The sequence below is a fragment of the Corythoichthys intestinalis genome, chromosome 11, assembly GCF_030265065.1.
Source record: "Corythoichthys intestinalis isolate RoL2023-P3 chromosome 11, ASM3026506v1, whole genome shotgun sequence".
Lineage (NCBI taxonomy): Eukaryota > Metazoa > Chordata > Actinopteri > Syngnathiformes > Syngnathidae > Corythoichthys > Corythoichthys intestinalis.
Window position 1 is genome coordinate 56,330,329 of NC_080405.1, and position 22,299 is coordinate 56,352,627.

Genomic DNA, 22,299 nt, shown 5'->3' on the forward strand with positions numbered 1-22,299 from the left:
TTTCTGTTAAATATAGGTCGAAATGCAAAATGTAAATAAGTCACTTTTATTTGAAGTAAATTTTCAACTTTTTTACCTTTACTTTGAGTATATTTGTACACCAGGACTTTTACATGAGTAAAAGTTCACCAATGTAACAGTACTTTTGCTTGAGTAGATTTTTTTAATACTCTGGTGCTTAAGCTAGCTGTGGAGAAAGCATGGCTAGCCCTGGCCCAAGAAGGCGATAGGCAAATAAAAGAAGGCGCCGTGATGGAATATAAATGTGTGGCTTTTTTTTGTTGTTTTTAGCCATTTAGCCGTTTTGCCAGCTGAGCCGCAGATGGCCACCCGTCACGGCGCCGACCCGCCGGACCTCTGAACCTCCAGCTGCCGCGGCGCTAGCGACGGCGGCCTCGCGCAGAAGGATCGCTCGCCACTTCTCGCTCGCTAGGAAGCAAAATTCTGCTTTTGTGCGAGCGAGGGAGATTGCCGCGTTTAGCCATTTGGCCGTTTGGCCGCCAACGCTAGCGCCGGCCTAAAGAGGCGCCATTAGCGGCGAGCGCCAGACGCAGATGGGCCGCGGCACACGGCCAGCGCGGCTTCGCAAACACCGCCTGGGTGTATATTTGATATGCGGGTTGTTTTTATTCTTTGTTGAATTATTCTCGCACGTGTGCCCGTCCGTCGACGCTGTCGTGGCCATCGTACGACAGCTCACGGACGTCCGGCGCCGTCGATGGCGTCGGCTGAGTTATAAACTGCATTTGATGTTGATTTGGGTTATCTTCGATACGTTGACTTGTTATGATGATACGATACTAAATTTCAACTTGATATCGATACTCCAAACAATACAATTTTTGATTCTATATTTAAGAAAACAGTTTTTTAAATGAACTACTTCATGGGTTAATTTATTGTTAGTCATTGTTTTTAAGCAAAAAAAAAATGTCCTAAAATGTACATGAAGTGACCCGTACCTACCCTTAAATGAATAGGGAAGTGACCCAAAATGAACCGTTAACAGCGATAGACATCCAATTCATTCTTTTTTAAAACAAAAATTCACCAATTGTGACAACAACAACAACAACAAAAATCAACCAAAAATGATCCGATTTTTTTTACTGTCATCATTGAACCTTTTGGACCAGAAATAATTATTTTGGACCCAATAAGTAATAAGGCTAAGGACAAACAAAAAAAGAACTATGTTTTAAAACCAAAAATGAGCACTTTTTTTTTTACTCAATATTAAACTTTTGGGACTAGCAATAACCATTTTGGACCCAAATAAAACATTTTTTGATCAAAATGAATAAAAAATTAAAACGATAAAATGATCCTTTTTTTTTTCACAAAAAGAATGAACATTTTCGCTTCCCAACTTTAAACTTTTTGGACTAACAAAGGAAAAAAAAAAAAACAACAAAAAAACGGAAATTAACCATTTTTGACAACAAAAAAAAGACCATTTTCTCTTTTTAACTTGAAACCTCTTGGATTAACAATAACATTTTGGATCCAACGAAAACAATTTTTGACCAAATAATAATAATAGTAACAAACATAAAATGAACCATTTTTGATCCAAAAAATAACATTTTTTAACTGAACATTAAATGTTTTGGGTGAACAATAACTCTTTTGGACCCAAAAATTAACCATGTTTTTAACATAAAATAATACCTTTTTTTTTAAATTTTATTTTATTTTTTTTACATTTTTAACGTTTTCTCTTCTTAACATTAAACTTTTGGGATGAACAATAATAATAAAATAACTATTTTGGACCCCCCCCCCCCCCCCCCCCCCCCCCGAAAAAAAAAAGTTTTGACAAAAAATAAAAAATAAAAGAGGAAAAAAACAAAAATTAACCATTTTCTAACCAAAAATGAATATATTTTTTACTTTTACTTTTTGGTCAAACATTAACCATTTTGGACCCCCCCCCCCCCAGAAAACAACATTTTTTGATCAAAAAATAAAAAGGGACAAAACCCAAAAATGAACAATTGTTGACCAAAAAAACAAACAGACATATTTTTTGCTCAACATTAAACTTTTTGGATGAACAATAACCATTTTCAGACCCGAAGAAAACCATTTTTGACCCCGAAAAAAAACTTTTTTTTTTTACTCAACTTTTAAGTTTTTGGTCAAACAATAACCATTTAGGACCCCCCCTAACAAAACAACACTTTTTGACAAAAAAAAAGAGAAAAACCAACAATTTTTGAGCCAATTTTTTTTAAAACTCAACATTAAAAGTTTTGGATGAACAATAATCACTTTGGACCCAAGGAAAGCAATTTTTGACATAAAATAATATTTAAAAAAGATAAACTAAAAATGAACCTTTTTTTTTTTTTTTTTTTTTGGACATAACATTAAACTTTTTTGGACGAATAATAACCATTTGGGACCCCAAGAAAACAGATGTTGACCAAAGGAAAAATAAAAACCGAGGATAAAACATTTTTGACCAAAAAAATCAACTTTTTTTTACTCAACATTAAACGTTTTGGACAAACAATAACAATTTTGGACCCCCCCCCCCCCCCAAAAAAAAAAAAGTTTTTTTTTTTTTTTTTAACTCAACATTAAATTTTTGCCTAAAAATAACCCTTTTGGACTCAAATGAACCATTTTTGACTAAATAACGAACATTTCCTCTTCTCAACATTAAACCTTTTGGACTAAAAATGACCATTATGCACCCAAAGAAAATGTTTTTGTCTGGAATTTTTTACCAAAAATTTGTTTTAAAACCCAATATAATTTGTGTAAAACCTACCATCCATTAGCAATCATATCCTGATGGATGGATACGTTCCTGTATTTTGTCAACCCTACTTTCCAATAATGGGGCACAAACCAATGTAAGTAATCAAATCACTCTTCAAGCCGGGAAGCCATGCAAGCATTTTTCCTCTACCTGCTAATATGTCTTCTTCTCCCCTTCCTCCCTCCTTCCCGGCCGACAATCTGCACTGACAAGGTGTGAGCTTCATTATCACCCCCACAAGCCCCCTTATGAGCCCCTCCCGCCTCCCCGAGAACATCTGAGGTGCTAACGCCAAACAAGGCGAGTGGGCGAATTCAACACACGCAAAATAACACAAAATATGCAAACGTATCAATAACCTTCATTAGGGTTGCAACTCCTGACAATTTTATATTAAGCGTGAAAATTTTCGATGACTTTTTTTTGTTGAAGAATATTTAGTTTTGGTGGATGATAAAAAAAAAAATGTTCTCAACTTTTGATGAGCTTTACCTTTACTCTGACTGTTCCCCAGACATTCCTGGTCCAAACGACTTGTGGGTTGACATGTTTTTTTTTAAATGTTATTTTTTTTATCGCTGCTGTCTTTTGGGCGTCTTTCTTTGTTTCTGTGGCAACACGATCCAACACGACACTTGATTACGTTTTTGGAATTTTTATTTTTCAAACATGAACACAGGAAGCACATACTCCCCCCCCCCCCCCCCAAAAAAAAAAAAAAAAAAAAACTTTGACCAAAAATATACTGTTTAATTTTGTTTTTACTCCAAAGTAAACTTTTTGAATTAACAATTATCATGTTGGACCCAAAGTAATGATATTTTGACCAAAAGTTAACTTTTATTGCAAATAAAAGAAGACGAAAAAGAAAAGAAAAATGAAGCATTTATGACAAAAAAATTTTACTTGTTTGTAATTTTTTTTTTTTCAAACTCCAAATTAGACTTTTTGGATTAACAATTATCATGTTGGACACAAAGTGACGATATTTTGACCAAAAGTTAACTTTTATCGCAAAGAAAAAAAAAAAAAGAAAAAAAAAAGACTAAGCATTTATGACAAAAAATGTACTTGTTTTAGAAAAAAAAAAGGAAAAAAAAAAAAACTCCAAATTAAACTTCTTGGATTAACATTTACCATTTTGGACCCAAAGGAAAGATGTTTTGACCAAAAATTAACTGGAATAAAAATAAATAAATAAATAAAGAAAGATGAAGCATTTTTTGACCAAAAATGTACTTGTTTTATGATTTTTAAAAAAATTTTTTTTACCCCAAATTAAATCTTTTGGATTAACAATTACCATTTTGGACCCAAAGTAAAGATATTTTGAAACCTAAATTAACCTTAAAAAAATGAACAATTTTTTTTACCAAAATTTACTTTTGCACTAAAAACATTTTTTTTTTTTTCAAAATCCATCAAACTTTTGGGATTAACAATTACAATTTTAGAACCAAAGTAAAAATAGTATGCCCCAAAAAACTTTATAATTAAAACCTTTATTTAAAAAAAAAATAAAATGAGACAGAGGAGACAAAGAAAAAAGGAACCATTTTGGACCAAAAATTGACTTAAAAATTTTGCCAAATTATACTTTTTGGATTAACATTTACCATTTTTGACCCAAAGTTAAAATATTTTGAATGAAAATTAACTTTGAAAAAAAAAAGGAATGAAAGGAAGAAAAAAATGAACAAATTTCGACCAAAAATGTCCTTTATTTTTTTCTACGCCAAATTAAAATTTTTGGATTGACAATTGCCATTTTGGATTTAAAGTAAAAACATTTTGAACCATAATATATTAAATTTGTGTTTTTAAAAAAAAACATTTTGAACCCCATCCCCCTCAATTTTTTGGAAACCAAAATTAAACTCTCTGGATTAACAAGAACCATTTTGGATACAAAGTAATAAAAATATTTTGACCAAATATTAATCTAAAAATAAGTAAAGAAATAAAAATGTATTATTTTTTACCAAAAATGTACTTTTTTTTTCACCCCAAATTGAACTTTTTGGATTAACAATTACCATTTTAGACCCAAAGTAGCAATATGTTTTTTTTTTTAACAATAATTAACTCTACAAAACTATATATTTAAAAAAAAAAAAAAAAAAGTATCAATTTTGGCCATTTTTTTCCCTTTCAAAAATTAAACTGTATGGATGAGCATGAGCCATTTTGGACCCAAAGTAAAAAATATTTTGACCAAAAATTTGCAGCATTGGACGTCTGCTGCTCAACAACCTCAATTAGGGTTGCAGCCCCTCATTTTCTGACAATTTTTTATAAAGCATGAAAGTTTATGATGACTTTTTTATGAAGAATATTTGTTTTTGGTGGAGGATAAAAAAATTTTTTCACAACTTTTGATGACCTTTACCTTCACTCGGGCTGTTCCCCAGACATTCCTGGTCCAAACGACTTATGTGTTGAGACGTTTCTTTTTTTTTTTTTTTTTTTTAAATTGCTGTCGTCTTTTGGGTGTCTTTCTATGTTTCCGTGGCGACACAATCCAACACGACACGTGATTGCGTTTTTGGAATTTTTATTTTTCACACATGAACACAGGAAGCACACACTTCTTTTTTTGTCTTTTTGGCACCACCCCTTTTTCAGAGAAAGATCGCTTCATTTGAATCATGATTATTAGGTGCATAGATATCACATATATAAGGCTAGATGTCTGATGTGCGTCAATATTCCTTTGAACATAACATTTGTGAATATTGAAATTGATAGCTCAGTTTTCAACTGATTTTCAAACGACTTGATTTTTCTCTAAAGTTAGAGATGCAGTAACTTTTCGGCGTACTTAACTCTTTCAATCCGAGCGACAGCAAGACACATCCGGAAAAAAATATTTTGAGCAAAAATTAAATTTGAAAAAGTAAAGAAAGAAAAAAAAAGTTTTGACCAAAAATATACTTTTAAAAATGTTTTTTTTTTACTCTAAATTAAAAACTTTTTGAATCAACAATTATCATGTTGGACCCAAAGTGACGATATTTTGACCAAAAGTTAACTTTTATTGCGAAGAAAAAAAGAAAAAAAAAGAAAAATAAAGCATTTACGACAAATAATGTACTTGTTTTTTAATTGAAAAAAAAAATTAACTCCGAATTAAACTTTTTGGATGATCAATTACCATTTTGGACCCAAAGTAAAGGTATTTTTGAAACAAAAATTAACCTTTAAAAAATGAAGAAAAGAAAGAAAAAAGAGAACAATTTTTGACCAAAATTTACTTTTGAATATTTTTTTTTTTTATAAATCCACGAAATTAAACTTTTGGGATTAACAATTACAATTTTAGACCCAAAGTAAAAATATTATGACGCACCCCCCCACCCCCCAAAAAAACCTTTTAATTAAAACCTTTATTTAAAAAAAAAAAAGGAGACAAAGAAAGAACGAACCATTTTGAACCAAAAATTTACTTTAAAAAATTATGCCAAATTATACTTTTTGGATGAACATACAAGTTAAAATATTTTGAAAAAAAGAATGAAAGAAAGAAAAAAATGAAAAAAAAACCTTTTTTTTAGTGCAAATTAAATTCAAAGTAAAATATTTTGAACCAGAATTATTATATTTTATTTATTTATTATTATTATTTTTTTTAAAGATCCATTTTTGAACCCCATCCCCCTCAATTGTTTTGAAACCAAAATTAAACTCTCTGGATTAACAAGAACCATTTTGGATCCAAAGTAAAAAAATATTTTGACCAAATATTAATCTAAAAATAAATAAAGAATAAAAAATGTATTATTTTCATGACCAAAAAATGTACTTTTTTTTTTTTTTTACCCCAAATTATTATTTTTTTGGATAAACAATTAACATTTTAGACCCAAACTAACAATATATATTTTTTTACAATAATTAACTTTAAAAATATATATTAAAAAAAAAAAAAAAGTAATGTACTTTTTTTTTTTTTTTTTGTTACAGCAAATTAAAATTTTTGGATTGACAATTACCATTTTGGATTCCAAGTAGCAATATTTTTTAACAAAAATTAACTTTAAAAATATATATTTAAAAAAAAAGTATCATTTTTGACCAAATTTTTAAATTTTTTTAACAAAAATTAAACTATGGATTACCATGAGACATTTTGGACCCAAAGTAAAAAATATTTTGACCCAAAATTTGCAGCATTGGACGTCTGCTGGCGTCAATGGCACCGAAAGAGTTGTTTTGTTTTCAATCTACACAGTATGTTTTAGCCCATAGACATCTAGCCTTATTGATATGATATCTATGATTAGGTGCATGAAAGGATGGTCACATGACCTCCGAGAGGAAGAGATAGTGCTACACGAGAGGAGGATGAGGTAAATGTGTGGAAGAAGAAAAAGGAGAACAGCACACCTTGGCCGCCATCGGCGGCGATAGATGTCCTCCGAACGGACTTTGGCCGTCAATGTCAAAGTGTTCAAAGGCGGCCATTTTTTGCTTCGTCATTTCAGTCCCCCCAAATATGCTGTCCATGTCAATCGCGGCCCGTGACGTGGCGCTGTCGGTCCGGGTCCGGGTCCGGTTCCGGTTCCGGCTGCGTGGCGGCTCGCCACCTGTTGACGTGCTGGTTGCTTTTGGAGCGCTTGTGTTCGGCCTCCAGTGAGTCCTCCTCCAACTTTTGACGTTTGTGTTTGGTTCTGCGGTTCTGGAACCACACCTTCACCTAGGCGGACATCAGAATAGAATAGAATTTGTCGATTTATTTTGGGGCATTTCGGGGTCACTTCCTGTTGATTTTGGGCAGTTCAAAGTGACTTCCCGATCTGGGCACATTTGGGGTCACTTCCTGTGGATATCAGGTAACTTCCTGTTGTTTTGGAGCCTTTTCAGCGTCAATTCCTGTTGATATCGGGTCACGTTCTGTTGGTTGAGGGCATTTCAGGGTCACTTCCTGTTGTCATCAGGTCACTTCCTCTTGATTCATGCCACTTCCTACTGATTTCGGGGCGTTTTGAGGTCACTTCCTGGTGATTTTGGGTCATTTCAGGGTCATTTCCTGTTGATTTCAGGTCAATTCCTGTATTTTGGGGGTCACTTCCTGTTCATTTGGGGGCATTCCAGGGTCACTTCCTGTTCTATCAGGTCACTTCCTGTTGATTTGGGGCATTTCAAGGTCACCTGCTGTTGATATCAGGTCACTTCCTGTATTTCGGGGGCATTTCAGAGGTCATACCTGTTGATTTGGGGGCATTTAAGATGTCACTTTCTTGTTGATAATGGGTCACTTCCTGCTGATTTGGGGATATTTCAGGCTCACATCCTGTTGATATCAAGTCACTTCCTGTTGTTCTGGGGGCATTTCAAGGTCATTTCCTGTTGATTTGGGGACATTTAAGAGTCACTTCCTATCAATATCATGTCACTTCGAAGTCACTTCCTGTCAATATCATGTCAATGATTTGGTGTCATTTCAAGGTCCTGTCGATTTTGGGGAATTTTGAGGTCATTTCCTGTTGACTTGGGGGTGATTCAGGTTCACTTCCTGTTGATTTGGGGACGTTTCAGGGTCACTTCCTGTCAATATTGAGTCACTTCCTGTTGATTTGGGGGCATTTCAAGGTCACTTGCTGTTGATATCTGGTCACTTCCTGTTGATGTGGGTACATTTCGGGCTCACTTCCTATTGAGATCAGGTCACTTCCTGTATTTTGGAGGGCATTTCAGGTTCATTTCTTTTTGGTATTAGGTCATGTTCCTATTCCTGTTGAGCTGGGGGAATTTCTGGGTCACTTCCTGTTGTATCAGGTCACTTCCTGTTGATATTGAGTCACTTCCTGTTGATTTGGGGGCATTTCCTGTTGATCTCAGGTCACTTCCTGGATTTTGGGGGCATTTCAGGGTCACTTCCTATTGATATTGGGTCACTTCCTGTTGATCTGGGGGTATTTCAAGGTCAGGTCCTGTATTTTTGGGGCATTTCAGGGTCACTTCCTGTTGTATCGGGTCACTTCCTGTATTTTGGGGGGCATTTCAGGTGTCACTTCCTGTTCTATCAGGTCTCTCCCTGTTGATTTGGGGGCATTTCAGGGTCATTTCCTATTTAATTCAGGTCCATTCCTGTTGATTTGGTGGCATTTCAAAGTCACTTCCTGTTGATATCGGGTCACTTCCTGTGGATTTGGGGGCATCTTGGGGTAATTTCCTGTTGATTTCAGGTCACTTCTCGTATTTGGGGGGCATTTTACTGGTCACTTCCTGTTGATATTAGTCATTTCCTGTTCATTTAGGGGCATTTTGGAGTCACTTCCTTTATTTTTGGGGCATTTCAGTGTCACTTCCTGTTTTATTAGGTCATTTCCTGTTGATCTGGGGGCATTTTGGAGTCATTTATTGTTGATATTTGGTCACTTCCTGTCTATTTGGGGGTATTTCAAGGTGTATTTTTGGGGCAGTTCAAGGGATTGCTTCCTGTTGATCTGGGGGGATTTTGGGGTCATTTCCTGATGATTTCAGGTCACTTCCTGGATTTTGGGGGGCATTTCGGGGGTCACTTCCTATTGATATTGGTGACTTCCTGTTGATTTGGGGGCATTTTGGGATCACTTATTGTTGATATTGGGTCACTTCCTGTTGATTTGGGGGCATTTCAAGGTCACTTCCTGTTGTTTTGGGGGCATTTCAGGGGTCACTTCCTGTCGATTTAGGGGCAATTCAAGGTCACTTCCTGTATTTTTGGGGGGTTACTTCCAGTTGATATGGGGGCATTTTTGTGTCATTTTCTCTTGATTTCAGGTCACTTCCTGTATTTGGGGGGCAATTCGGAGTCACTTCCTGTTGGTGGGAGAATATCGATAACAAAGTATCGCAATAAATGAGCTTTTTTTGATATATTGTCACACCCCCAATCAAGAGGTCGTGACCTGGAAATGTCCCAAAATCAACAGGAAGTGAGCAGATATCAAAGCTTATTCCGGAAGCGAGCCCTTACCTGCGTCTCGGTGAGGCAGAGCGCCGAGGCCAGCTGTTTCCTCTCCGCTCCGACCACGTAATGGTTTTTATCGAAGGCTCGTTCCAAACGCAGTAGCTGCGAGGGAGAGAACGCCGTGCGGATGCGTTTGGCTTTCCGAGAGAAAGTGCCGTGCAGCAGGAGGTTTTCTGGGCCTCCCATGCCGTCGTCACCTGAGCCAAAGAGAAGATGCTGCGATTAGGTATGTCGACATGTTGCGGTGTACACCTTTGGACTGACCTTAGATTGGTACAAGCTAGGCCCACCTGAGAATAGCGACTTGGAAGACTTTCCACCCTAAAGTCAACCTTCCACTCAATCTTATATCCTATTGAACACTTATTGAAATTTTAATTCAGAGCGTTACAGGGGGCCAAAACCAGTTTATTTATGTTTTTATACATTCTAAATTCAGCAAATCAACAGGAAGTGACCCTGCAAATGCGCTAAAAACAATAGGAAGTGACCAAATAGCAATTGGAAATGACCCAAAATCAATAGCAAGTGACCCGATGTCAACAAGAGGTGACCCTGAAATGCCCAAGAATCAACAGAAAGTTACCTGTTATGAACAGGAAATGATGCCGAAATGCCAAAAATTGACAGGAGGTGACCCAATATCAACAGGAAGTGATCTCAAAATGCCACAAAATCAATAGGAAATGACTTGATATCAACAGGAAGTAACCCTGAAATATACCCAAATCAACAGGAGGTGACCCGATATCAACAGGAAGTGACCCTGAAATATCCCCTAGTCAACAGGAAGTGACCCGATATCAACAGGAATTAACCCTGAAGTATCCCTAAATCAACAGGAAGTGACCCGATATCAACAGGAAGTGACCCTGAAATATCCCCAAATCAACAGGAAGTGACCCTGAAATATCCCCAAATCAACAGGAAGTGACCCTGAAATATCCCCAAATCAACAGGAGGTGACCCGATATCAACAGGAGGTGACCCGATATCAACAGGAAGTGAGCCTGAAATATCCCCAAATCAACAGGAAGGCACCCTGAAATATCCCAAATCAACAGGAAGTAACCTTGAAATATCCCCAAATCAACAGGAGGTGACCCGATATCAACAGGAATTAACCCTGAAATATCCCTAAATCAACAGGAAGTGACCCGATATCAACAGGAAGTAACCCTGAAATATCCCCAAATCAACAGGAAGTGAACCGATATCAATAGGAAGTGACCCTGAAATATCCCCAAATCAACAGGAAGTGACCCGATATCAACAGGAATCAACACTGAAATATCCCCAAATCAACAGGAAGATATGAACAGGAAGTGACCTGAAATATCCCCAAATCAACAGGAAGTGACCTGACATCAACAGGAAGTGACCCTGAAATGCCCTGAAAATCAACAGGAAGTGATCCCGAAATAACCCAAATTCAACAGGAAGTGACCAGATATGAACAGGAAGTAACCCTGAAAGAGCCCCAAATAAACAGGAAGTGACCCGATATCAACAGGAAGTGACCCTGAAATATCCCCAAATCAACTGGAAGTGACCCGACATCAATAGGAAGTGACCCTGAAATACCCCGAAAATCAACAGGAAGTGACCTGTTTCAAAGGAAGTGACCCCGAAACGCCCCAAAATTAACAGCAAGTGACCCGATGTCAACAGGAAGTGATCTCGAAATGCCCCAAAATCAACAGGAAGTGACCCCTTGGCAACAGGAAGTGATCTCAAAATACAGGAAGTCATCTGATCTATACAGGAAGTGACCCCGAAATGCCTCAAAATCAATGGGAGGTGACACAATATCAATAGGAAGTGATCTAAAAAATACTCCAAAATCAACAGGAAGTGACCCTGAAATGCCCCAAATCAATAGGATGTTACCCAATGTCAGTAGGAAGTAACCTGGAAATGCCCCATATCAACATAAAAGAGAGACTGAATATCCCCAAAATAAACAGGAAACGACTCGATACCAACAAGAAATGACCTGATATCAACAGGAAGTGACCCTGAAATGCCCTAAAATCAATAAGAAGTGACACAATATCAACAGGAAGTGACCTGAAAATGCCTTCAAAATCAAAAGTAAGTCCTGACTTCACTGATTTCTGGTATTGAGCAAGTGTTGGTCCAGTCTTGCTCGGGTCTTGTTTTGCTACTTGTCTCGGTATTGTTTTGATCTTGGTCTTGACCGGGGTTGGGCAAACTTTCCGCAAAGGACCACATGGTGTGCTGGTTTCGTTGCAACCCGTCAAGAAGACAAATTTCCACCTAAAGTGTCTTACAAGCTCAATTACTTAATTGCAGTCATGTGCTTCTTGTTTCCCTGGACAATTCATTGGTTAAAATCCCTGTGCTAGATCAGTTGTAACAAAAACCAGGACCCACTGTGGCTCTTGAGGACCGCTTTGCCCACCCCTGGTCTTGACTGTCACATTTCTGGATTTTGACTTGGTCTTGGATCCCAAAAATCTTACTCCTGATCTAGTGATTTATTGGGCAAGTGTTATCGTTTTTCAGACTCGTTCTTGGATCTCAAAAAGTCTTACTCCTAACTTTGTCATGACTGCCAAAAGTCTTCATCTTGACTTAGTCTTAGTGACTGGGATAAGCGTTGGTCTTGGTGTTAATCATGTTTCAGACTTGGCTTTGATCCCAACTGTCTTGCTCCTGAGTTAGTCTTAGTGATTTCTGGTTTTGTCCAAGTTTTGGTCCTGTCCTGGTCTGGTCTTGTTTTGATATTTGTCTCAGTCTTGTTTTGAGCTTGGTCTTGACTCTCGAATTTCTTGATTTTGACTTGCTCTTTGATCCCAACAGTCTTGACCCTGAGTTAGTCTTAGTGATTTCCGGTTTTGGACTAGTGATGATCGTGGTCCGACTTGTTTTTCAGACTTGGTCTTGGATCCCAACAGTCTTGCTGCTGAGTAAGTATCAGTGATTTCTTGTTTTGGACCATCGTCAGTCCGGTCTCGGTCTGGTCTTATTTCGATATTTGTCTTGATCTTGCTTTGACTTGGTCTTCACTCCAAAATTTCTTGATTTGGACTTGGTCTTGGATCCCAAAAAGTCTTCATCTTGACTTAGTCTCAGTGATTTCTGATATTGGGCAGTGTTGGTCTCAGTGTTTGTCGTGTTTCAGTCTTGGTCATGACTGCCAAAAGTCTTCATCTTGACTTAGTCTTAGTCAATTCTGGTTTGGGGCAAATTTTGGTCTTGGTCTTAATCGTTTTCAGAGTTGGTCTTAAATCGAAAAAGTCTTGCTCCTGAGTTAATCTTTGGGATTTCTGATTTGGGCACGTGTCAGTCCAGTCTTGGTCTGGTCTTATTTCGTCATTTGTCTCGATCTTGTTTTGAACTTGGTCTTGACTCTCAATTTTTTTATTTTGACTGGGTCTTTACTGATTTCAAGTTCTGTTCAAATTTAAGTGTTGGTCTTTGTCTCTTTCCTGTTTCAGTCTTGGTGATGCCTGCCAAAAGTATTGCTCATGAGTTAGTGATTTCTGGTTTCGGGCAAGTGTTGGTCCTGTCTTGTTCTGGTCTTGTTTTGACCTTAGTCTTGACTCTCATATTTCTTGATTTTGACTTGGTCTTGGATCCCAAAAGTCTTGCTCCTGACTTATTTCTGGTACTGGATAAAGTATTGGTCTCAGTCTTTGTCATGTTTCAGTCTTGGACATGACTGCCAAAAGTATTCATCTTGACTTAGTCTTAGTGATTTCTGGTTGGGGGAAAGTGTTGGTCTTGGTCTTAATCGTTTTTCAGAATCGGTCGTGAATTCCAACAGTCTGGCTTCTGAGTTAGTATTAGTGATTTCTGGTTTTGGACAATTGTTGGTCCATTCTTGGTCTGGTTTTGTTTTGATATTTGTCTCGGTCTTGTTTTGATCTTGGTCTCACTCTCAAATTTCTTGATTTTGACTTGGTCTTGAATCCCAAAGGTCTTGCGCCACACTTAGTATTAGTGATTTCTGGTTTTGGGCTAGTGATGGTCTTGGTCCTACTCGTGCTTCAGACTTGGTCTTAGATCCCAACAGTCTTGCTCCTGAGTTAGTCTTTGTGATTTCTGGTTCTGGGCAAGTGTTGGTCCTGTGATGGTTGGGTCTTCCTTTGATATTTGTCTCGGTTTTGTTTTGAGCTTGGTCTTGACTCTCAAATTTCTTGATTTTCACTTGGTCTTGGATCCCAAATGTCTTGTTCCTGACTGTCTTAGTGATTTCTAGTGGGGGATAAGTGTTGGTCTTGGTGCTAATCATTTTTCAGACTTGGTCTATTATCCTAACAGCCTTGCAGCCTTGCTCCTGAGTTAGTATCAGTAATTTCTGGTTTTGGACTATTGTCACTCCAGTCATGGTATGGTCCTTTTTCGATATTTGTTTCGGTCTTGCTTGAACTTGGTTTTGACGCTAACATTTCTTGATTTTGACTTGGTCTTGGATCCCAAAAGTCTTCATCTTTACTTAGTGATTTCTGGTATTGGGCAAATGTTGGTCTTGGTCTTAATGTTTCAGGGTTGGTTTTGGATCTCAAAAGTCTTGCTCGGGACTGACTTTGTCATTTCTGGTTTTGGGCACGTGTCGGTTCAGTCTTGGTCTGGTCTTATTTCGATATTTGTCTTGATCTTCTTTTGAACTTGGTCTTTACTCTCAAATTTCTTGATTTTGACTTGGTCTTTGGATCTCAAAAGTCTTGCTCCTGACTAATAGATTTCTGGTTTTTGGCTCGTGTTGGTTTTGGTCTTAATCGTTTTTCAGACTTTGGCTTACATCCCAACAGTCTTGCTCCTGAGTTAGTCTCAGTGATGTATGGTTTTGGGCAAGTGTTAGTCCACTCTTGGTCTTGCTTTGCGTTTTGTCCCGGACTAGTTTTGATCTTGACTCTCAGATGTCTGGATTTTGACTTGGTCTTGGATCCCAAAAGTCTTACTCCTGACTTAGTGATTTGTGGTATTTGGCAAGTGTTGGTCTTGGTCTTAATTGTTTTTCAGACTTGGTCTTGGATCCCAACAGTCTTGCTCGTGACATAGTCGTAGTGATTTCTGGCTTGGGCAAATGCTGGTCCAGTCCTGGTCTGGTCTTGTTTTGAATCTTAGTCTCAACTCTCACATCTCTAAATTTTGACTTCTGCCAAAGTGTTGGTCTCTGTCGTGTTACAGTCTTGGTTATGACTGCCAAAAGTCTTCGTCTAAATTTCTGGTTTTTGGCAAGTGTTGGTTTGATTCTTTGTCAGTCGTAGTCTGGTCGTGTTTTGATATTCAAATTGGTCTCTGGCTGGTTCTTGTTATGGTCTTGGTCACGACACAGAAAAGTCTTGATCTTAATTTCGTCTTGGTGATTCATGGCATCAGGGAAGTCTTGCTCCAGTCTCGGTCTTTTTTCGATACTCATCTCGGTCTCGTTTTTGGTGCGAGTGGTTTAGAAGCCAATTGAGGAAAGAAGAGACGCGGATTTGATTTGTTTGAAGCGTATCGGTTCCGCGTCGGGCGGCTGACGGCGTACGTGCCTGCGGTGAGTTTTTGTGGTCCTTCATTGAAACGTTTGATATCTTTTACATATAAACAAAGGCGTAAATAGTCGCATTGAAGAGATCGGCACGCCGCACGCAAAATCGTCGGTTGAATCGGAGCGGTCCGGGACAAAGACGGCGAGAACGACGGCTAGCGCGGGGCATTCACATGCAAAACACGCGCTCGTCGTCAACGCCAAAACCGCGCTAGCAAAGTTTAGCTTCACTTGGGAATCGCTCATACTTCCCAATCGCTTGATTATCTGATGCCGTCTATTTAGAATAGGAACTGTTCAGTTGTCTTTAACTTTGGCTGCTCATATTTGGACCGCGACAATTCCTCCAGAAGGGAATTGATATGACTGGAGTACACGTCCAATCCATTTTAACTGGGAGCCCCTTCAAGTTCAAATGAAATGGACATCGATTGTTGTCAATAGTAGCCACAGAGTTAAGGTTTGTGAGATCGCAAGAGATTTATAGAAATAATAAATCAATAAAATTCCCAGAGAATACAGATTATATCATTACGCTTCCATACTTATTCAATGTTTGGTCTGGAATGATTCATTTTTATGTCCCAATTTTTTTTTTGACATTTTGTCAAAGTCTGGTAATTTTTTGATTTAAAATGGTTCAATTTTTGGTACATAAAGGTTAATGCTGTGTTTAAAAAAACATGTTTTTGGTTCAAAATGGTTAATTTTGGTCCAAAATGGAGAATATTTGATTTAAAATAAATATATATATATATTAATAATAATAATTAATTAATTGATTTAAAAAAAAATTAAATTTGGAATGATATTTGAATCCACAATATTAATTTGTAGTTAATTTTGGATCAAAAATGGCAAAGATTTTTTTTTTTAAATAAATCAATTAATTTTAAAAATATACAAAATATTTTTTTTATTTGGAATGATTTGTTCAGTCTAAAATATGTATTTTTTATTTGGTCGAATGATAACTTTTTCATCTAAAATGGTTACCGTTTTGGTCCTTAACAGTTCATATTGGGTTTATTTATTTATTCATTTTAATTTTTTTAAATGTAATTTTATTAAATTAATTATTAATTTATTAAATTCATTAATTTTATTAATTTATTAAAAAAAAGGGTCCAAAATAGTTAATTTTGGTTCAAAATTGCAAAGATTTGGTTTTAAAAAAAAAACTAAAAAAATATAATATTTTTTTTATTTAGAATGATTTTTCTAAAATAGTCTTAAATAGTCTAATATAATAGTCTAAAATACTGTATTTACTTTTTGGTCAAAGTTTTTTTTTTTTTTTTTTTTTTTTAAATTTTGCAACTAAAATGGTTAACGTTGGGGAAAAAAAGTTTTTCTTCTACAATTGTTAATTTCTGTTAAAAATGCTGAATATTTGGTTAAAAATATAAATAATCAAAATAAAGTAATAAGAAAATTTTTTTATTTGGAAGGATTTTTTTTTTTTGTCCAAAATCTTTACTTTTTGGTCAAAATTGATTAATTTTGCATCTAACATGACTGTTTGGTCGATAAGGGTTCGTTTTGAGTAAGAAAAAAAATGTTTAGTTACAAAACAACTGGGTAATATTTGGTCTAGAATGATTCATTGTTGGTCATAATTTGACAAGTTTGGGTCTAAAATTGTTAATGTTTGGTTCAGTCCATATTGAGTAGAATTTTTTTTTATCAGTTCAAAAAGAAAAAAAAGGTAACCTGTGAATTTTTGGGTCCAAAATGGTTCATGTTTGGTAAATTCTAGTCAAAAATCGTCAATGTTAGTAACTAAAAGATACCCAAAATAATTGAGATCCAAAATATTTCAAAAATTTGCCCTGACAGCTTTAATACTACTTCATAAACTGATGGCTGCCAAGCAGTCCAAATGGATTAGACGTGTATCGCTGTAAATGGCAGCCAATAATGCCAAATGCAAATAGAAAAAAACTCAGTCATGAATATTGCCATGAAAAAACACTAATTGAAATCCACACAAATGTCACATATACGCACACAACCCCCACTAACCCCCCCCCCCCCACCTGCAGACGCGCGCGCACGCATTCGAAACACAACAACAAACACCCATACACACAAAAGATATACCAACAAAAAACAAAGTCAGATGCACAAACACACACAAATGAACACACAATCACCCCACCCAACCACCCACAAACACTCACACAAAAGTAAGTACACGAATACACACAGGGAACAAACACACCCAAAAAGAAGCTCGTGCACAAAAAATGAACACACACACACACGCACAAAACACGAACGCTCACATTTTAACTAAAACAAAGCACTGCATACATTAAAAGGAGCAGAAACACTTATAAAAAATTCCCAGCGTGCGCAAAAAAGACATTTACACACGTCAAGCAAAACAAAGGGAAAAAACAGGCGCGCTCGTGATCGTGCTGTCTCGTCGGGTGCGCGCATGGAACGTGGCCTTGAGGCCGCATGCTCAATTTGAACGAATTTGAACAAACCACATTTTCTTTCGTTACTAAAGTTGATTTAGTATATTTCACATATTATTGTATTTATGTATCTATTTAAAATATATACATATTTAGTAAAAGTATTTTTGCGTAACTCGTAATTTCTTTTCACTCGTAATGCTAGTCAAGTTGATTGACAATTAATTAACTCAATTACGTTGGAAAAATGCTTCCTTTACGAAGTAAAATATTAAAAAAAATAAAAAGAAACTCATTATCCTTATTATTGTTTCGCTATCTTAATAAATATTCGGGTTTTTTTTATTTCGACATGTATTTTTTTTATTATTGATCGATGGATCTACTTTGCTTTATTGCCAAACCATAAAGCTGCGCACCAACAAAGAAGCGCTTGATGAATTTTCGAGTTTTAACTCATTGGCTGGCACTGACGGCGCTAAACGTCCAATCATTATTTCACTGGGAGGGCGCGAAATGACCAGTGTTCAAAGCCAGACCTCAATTGGACGACTATGGTTGTCAATGGCAGTGAACGCGTGACTGACAAAAAGATTCAGGATGATTGAATTTGTGTATTCAAACCACATTTTTAGGAGTTATTTGTACTCCGAAATTAACCATTTCAAAAATTAATATTTTTTTTTAGAATCAAAAAAATGGAACATCTTTTAAAAGAAAACAAGCTCAACCCTTTTGGACCAAAATTGAACCACTTCGTACTTAAAATGAACCATTTTTAAAACCCAACTTTAATCTTTTTAGACCAAGAATTGACTATTTTTAACAAAAAAACAAACAAACAAACAAAAAAACATTTTGGACCAAAAATGACTTTGAAAGTTCAACTCTTTTGGACCCAAAATTGAACCACTTGGGACCAAAAACGAACAATTTTCAAAATCAAACTGGTCTTTTGGACTAAAAATGGAACATCTTTTAAAAGAAAACAAGTTTAACCCAATTGGACCGAAAATAACCACTTTGTACCCAAAATTAACCATTTAAAAAACCCACTTTAATCATTTTAGACAAAAAATTAACCATATTTTCAAATATATTATTTTAACCTTTTACGACCAAAAAATCAACCATGTTGCACCCAAAATTAAAAAAAAAAAAAAAAAAAACTTTAATCTTTTTACACCAAAAATTGATAAAAAAGAAAACAAGTTTAACCCCATTTAGACCAAAAATTAACCACTTTGTATCATTTTTATAACCTAACTTTAATCCATTTTAGATTAGAATTTTAGACCAACAATTGAGCATTTTTTTTTTTTTAAAAAAGAAAAAAGTTTAACCCTTTAGGAACAAAATTGAACCACTTTTTACCCAAAATTAACCATTTTTTTTTTTAAATACACAACTTGAATCTTTTTAAACCAAGAATTAACAAACAAACAAACAAACAAACAAGTTCAACTCTTTTGGACCCAAAATTGAACCACTTTAGACCAAAAATTAACCATTTTTAAAATCAAACTTTAGTCTTATAGACTAAAAATGGAACATATTTTAAAAGAAAACAAGTTTACCCAATTGGACCAAAAATAACCACTTTGTACCCAAAATTACCCCCCCTCCAAAAAAAAAAACCTTTAATCTTTTGAGACCAAAAATTGACAACAACAACAACAACAAAAAAACAAGTTTAACCCCATTTGGACCAAAGATTAACCACATTGTATCATTTTTAAAAACCAACTATAATTTTTTTGGACAAAAACTATTAACTGTTAAAAAAAAAAGAAAAAAAACCCCACATTCAACCCTTTTGAACCAAAAATGAACCATTAACTAATCTAATTATAGATTAACTAATCTAAAAAACAAATCTATCTAATTTTTGTTCCTAAAAGAAAAAAGTATGACCCTTTAGGAACAAAAACAAAACAAAACACTTTGTCCCCAAAATTAACCATTTTTAAAACCGATTTGTAATTTTTTGGGACAAAAAAATAACCGTTAAAAATAAATAAATAAATAAATACATAAAACAGTTTTAACCCTTTGAACCAAATATGAACAAACCATTAAATAATCTGTATAAGTGTACACAAGATGAACTCAATTCAACCAAAAATGAACCACATTGGACCCAAAATTAACCATATTTTAAAAGAAAAAAAGTAACCTTTTAGGAACAAACACTTTATACCCAAAATTAACGATTTTTTAAAACCAAATTTTAATCTTTTTAGACCAAAAATAGACATTAAAAAAAAAAAAGAAAAAAGTTTTAACTCCTTTGGACCAAAAATGAACCACTGTGTACCCAAAATTAACCAATTTTAAAACCGAACATTATTTTTTTGGAACAAAAAAAAAATTTTTTTTGTTTAAAAGAAACAAAGTGTTTTAACCCTTTTGACCCAAAAATGAACCATGAACAAATCTATACTTGTCAACAAAATGAACTCAATACAACCAAAAATGAACCAATTTGGACCCAAAATGAACCGTTTTTTGAACCAGAATTTTTTTTTTTTTTCCCCAAACATCCACCTATTTTGACCAAAAATTTTGCACAAACGTTTATTCGCACCTCTCGGTTTTCATTAATTAGACGGGGTTGTCAATGGGATTACAATGAGTTCACTGTAACTGCTATCTGCTATACTATTTAAAAAAAAAAAAAAAAAATTCAAATTATAAGACGTCTTTTCCCAATACCATCATAATGCGCTAAATCGTTTTTTGAAGTTTTTACCTGCAAGTGCGTGCGCGTATCTCTGCTGATTGTGGAAAATCCAGGCTGAGGCGGGGGGATGCTGCCGGCCGAACACGTGCAGTCCAAGGTGGGCTCCGGCGGGCCAGTCCGAGGCCCTGACGCAAGGAAAGCCCGGTAGTAGAAGCCCGGCGGCGGCGGCGGCGGCGGCGGCGGCGGGGTGCCGCTGCAGGGCCTCCGGGAAACGGAGCGCGGTGGGCCGGATAGGTTCGTCCGAGGCGGGCCGCTGCCGCTGCTTCCCCACCAGAGCCTCTATGGAGAAACACTTGTTGACGCCCCCCGACATGCCGGACGGACCCCTGAAGTCCAAGCTCATAGCGGAACCATCTCCGCCTGCGTGCGCTCGCGTGGGTGTGCGCGCAAACAGCGCGCAACGCACCTGCCGGAGTGGAAGATTCGTCGTGCCATTCTTGCTTTTTCATGACGTCACTACTTTCAGGAGGAGCTTCTCGCTCCTTTAATAATAATAATAATAATAATAATAAATAAATAATAATTCAATAAATTATTATTTCAACCTGTCATGGTCAGCTGCTTAGACACGGACAATGGAAATCTGCATCAGGTTCTTTATAAGCTGAACAATATTCATTCGAAACCAGAGCATTAAAAGTCACCCTTTCCGATTTTTGTAGCTTTTTGTTGTCTTTCTTGTATAAGTGAAATGTTCTTGTATTGTTCATTTTTAAAAAAAGCTTTTAATAGGGTTTTTCCCTTTTATGTCCTATCGAAAATGGTATTAACAAACTTGAAAACATACTTGTATCCCAGTGTATTGCACCATGACTACAATACTTTCCTGAACAGAAAACACGAAGTTTGGCTCCCTCTAGCCGTACGAATATGAATGGAAGGCAATTGAGCCAGTCACTAATCAAGTCATTTGAATATGGTTTTAGGAGTCTTTGTTTTGGTTCTCTCGGTGTTTTCTTGAAATATGACAACAAGCAGGAAGTGACATCACACCAAAGTATAAAAACAACTTTATTCATCTAATGTTCACATAAATGGCAGCAAAGAATTGATGTCAAGAGACCATTTTCCACCGGATTGAAACTCCTTGACTGCCATTGGCGGCGAGAGACGTTAAATACATTGTTCCAAAATGGTTCATTTTATGCTAAAATGATTATTTGGTTAAAGATATAAATAATATTAGAAAAGTACTAATAAATTTTTTATTTTTTTAAAGTCCAAAATATACATTTTTTGGTCAAAATTGATTCTATTGGCATCTAAAATGGTTCATAAAGGTTCGTGTTGGGTTAAAAAAATATTTTTGGTCCTAAATGGTTAATTTTGGTTCAAAATGGAGAATGTGTGGTTAAAAAAAAAGTCAATTAAAAATATATAGAGTAGGTTTTTATTTGGTTTGATTTTATTTTTTGGTCAAATCTTATTATTTTTTTCATCTAAACTGGTTACTTTCTGCATGGTCCATAAAAGTTCATATTGGGTTAAAAACAAAAAAAAAAAAACAAAAAAAAAAAGTTTTTGGCCAAAATGGTTCATTATGGTTCAAAATGGCAAGAATTGTTTTGAAAAAAAAAAAAAAAAAAAAAAAATCATTGAATAAAAAAAAATTTGGTTTTAAAAAAACCAAAAAAAACAAAAATTTCTTTTTTTTTTTTTAATTTGGAATGATTTTTTTTAGTCTAAAATATTTAATTTTTAGTAATTTCGTAATTTTGCATCTAAAATGGTTCACGTTTGTTCCATATAGGTTCATGTTGGGTTAAAAAAAAAATTGTTCCAAAATGGTTCATTTTTATTAAAAAATTGTGATTATTTGGTTAAAAGTATAAATAATGTTAATAAAGTGTTGATAATAATTTGTGATTTTTTTTTAGTCCAAAATACTAACTTTTGGGT

The 22,299-nt window shown here is 35.6% G+C and overlaps 1 protein-coding gene across 1 annotated transcript; it reads right to left on the reverse strand.

Moving 5' to 3' along the window:
* Positions 1 to 6,895: 6,895 nt before the first annotated feature.
* On the reverse strand, positions 6,896 to 20,743 carry emx3 (empty spiracles homeobox 3). The gene is made up of 3 exons (XM_057849670.1): positions 20,410 to 20,743; positions 9,732 to 9,922; positions 6,896 to 7,466 (listed from the first exon to the last, which is right to left on the reverse strand). Exons 1-3 carry the CDS (start codon positions 20,741 to 20,743, stop codon positions 7,278 to 7,280), a joined length of 714 nt encoding a protein of 237 aa, XP_057705653.1. The 3' UTR covers positions 6,896 to 7,277.
* Positions 20,744 to 22,299: the final 1,556 nt, after the last annotated feature.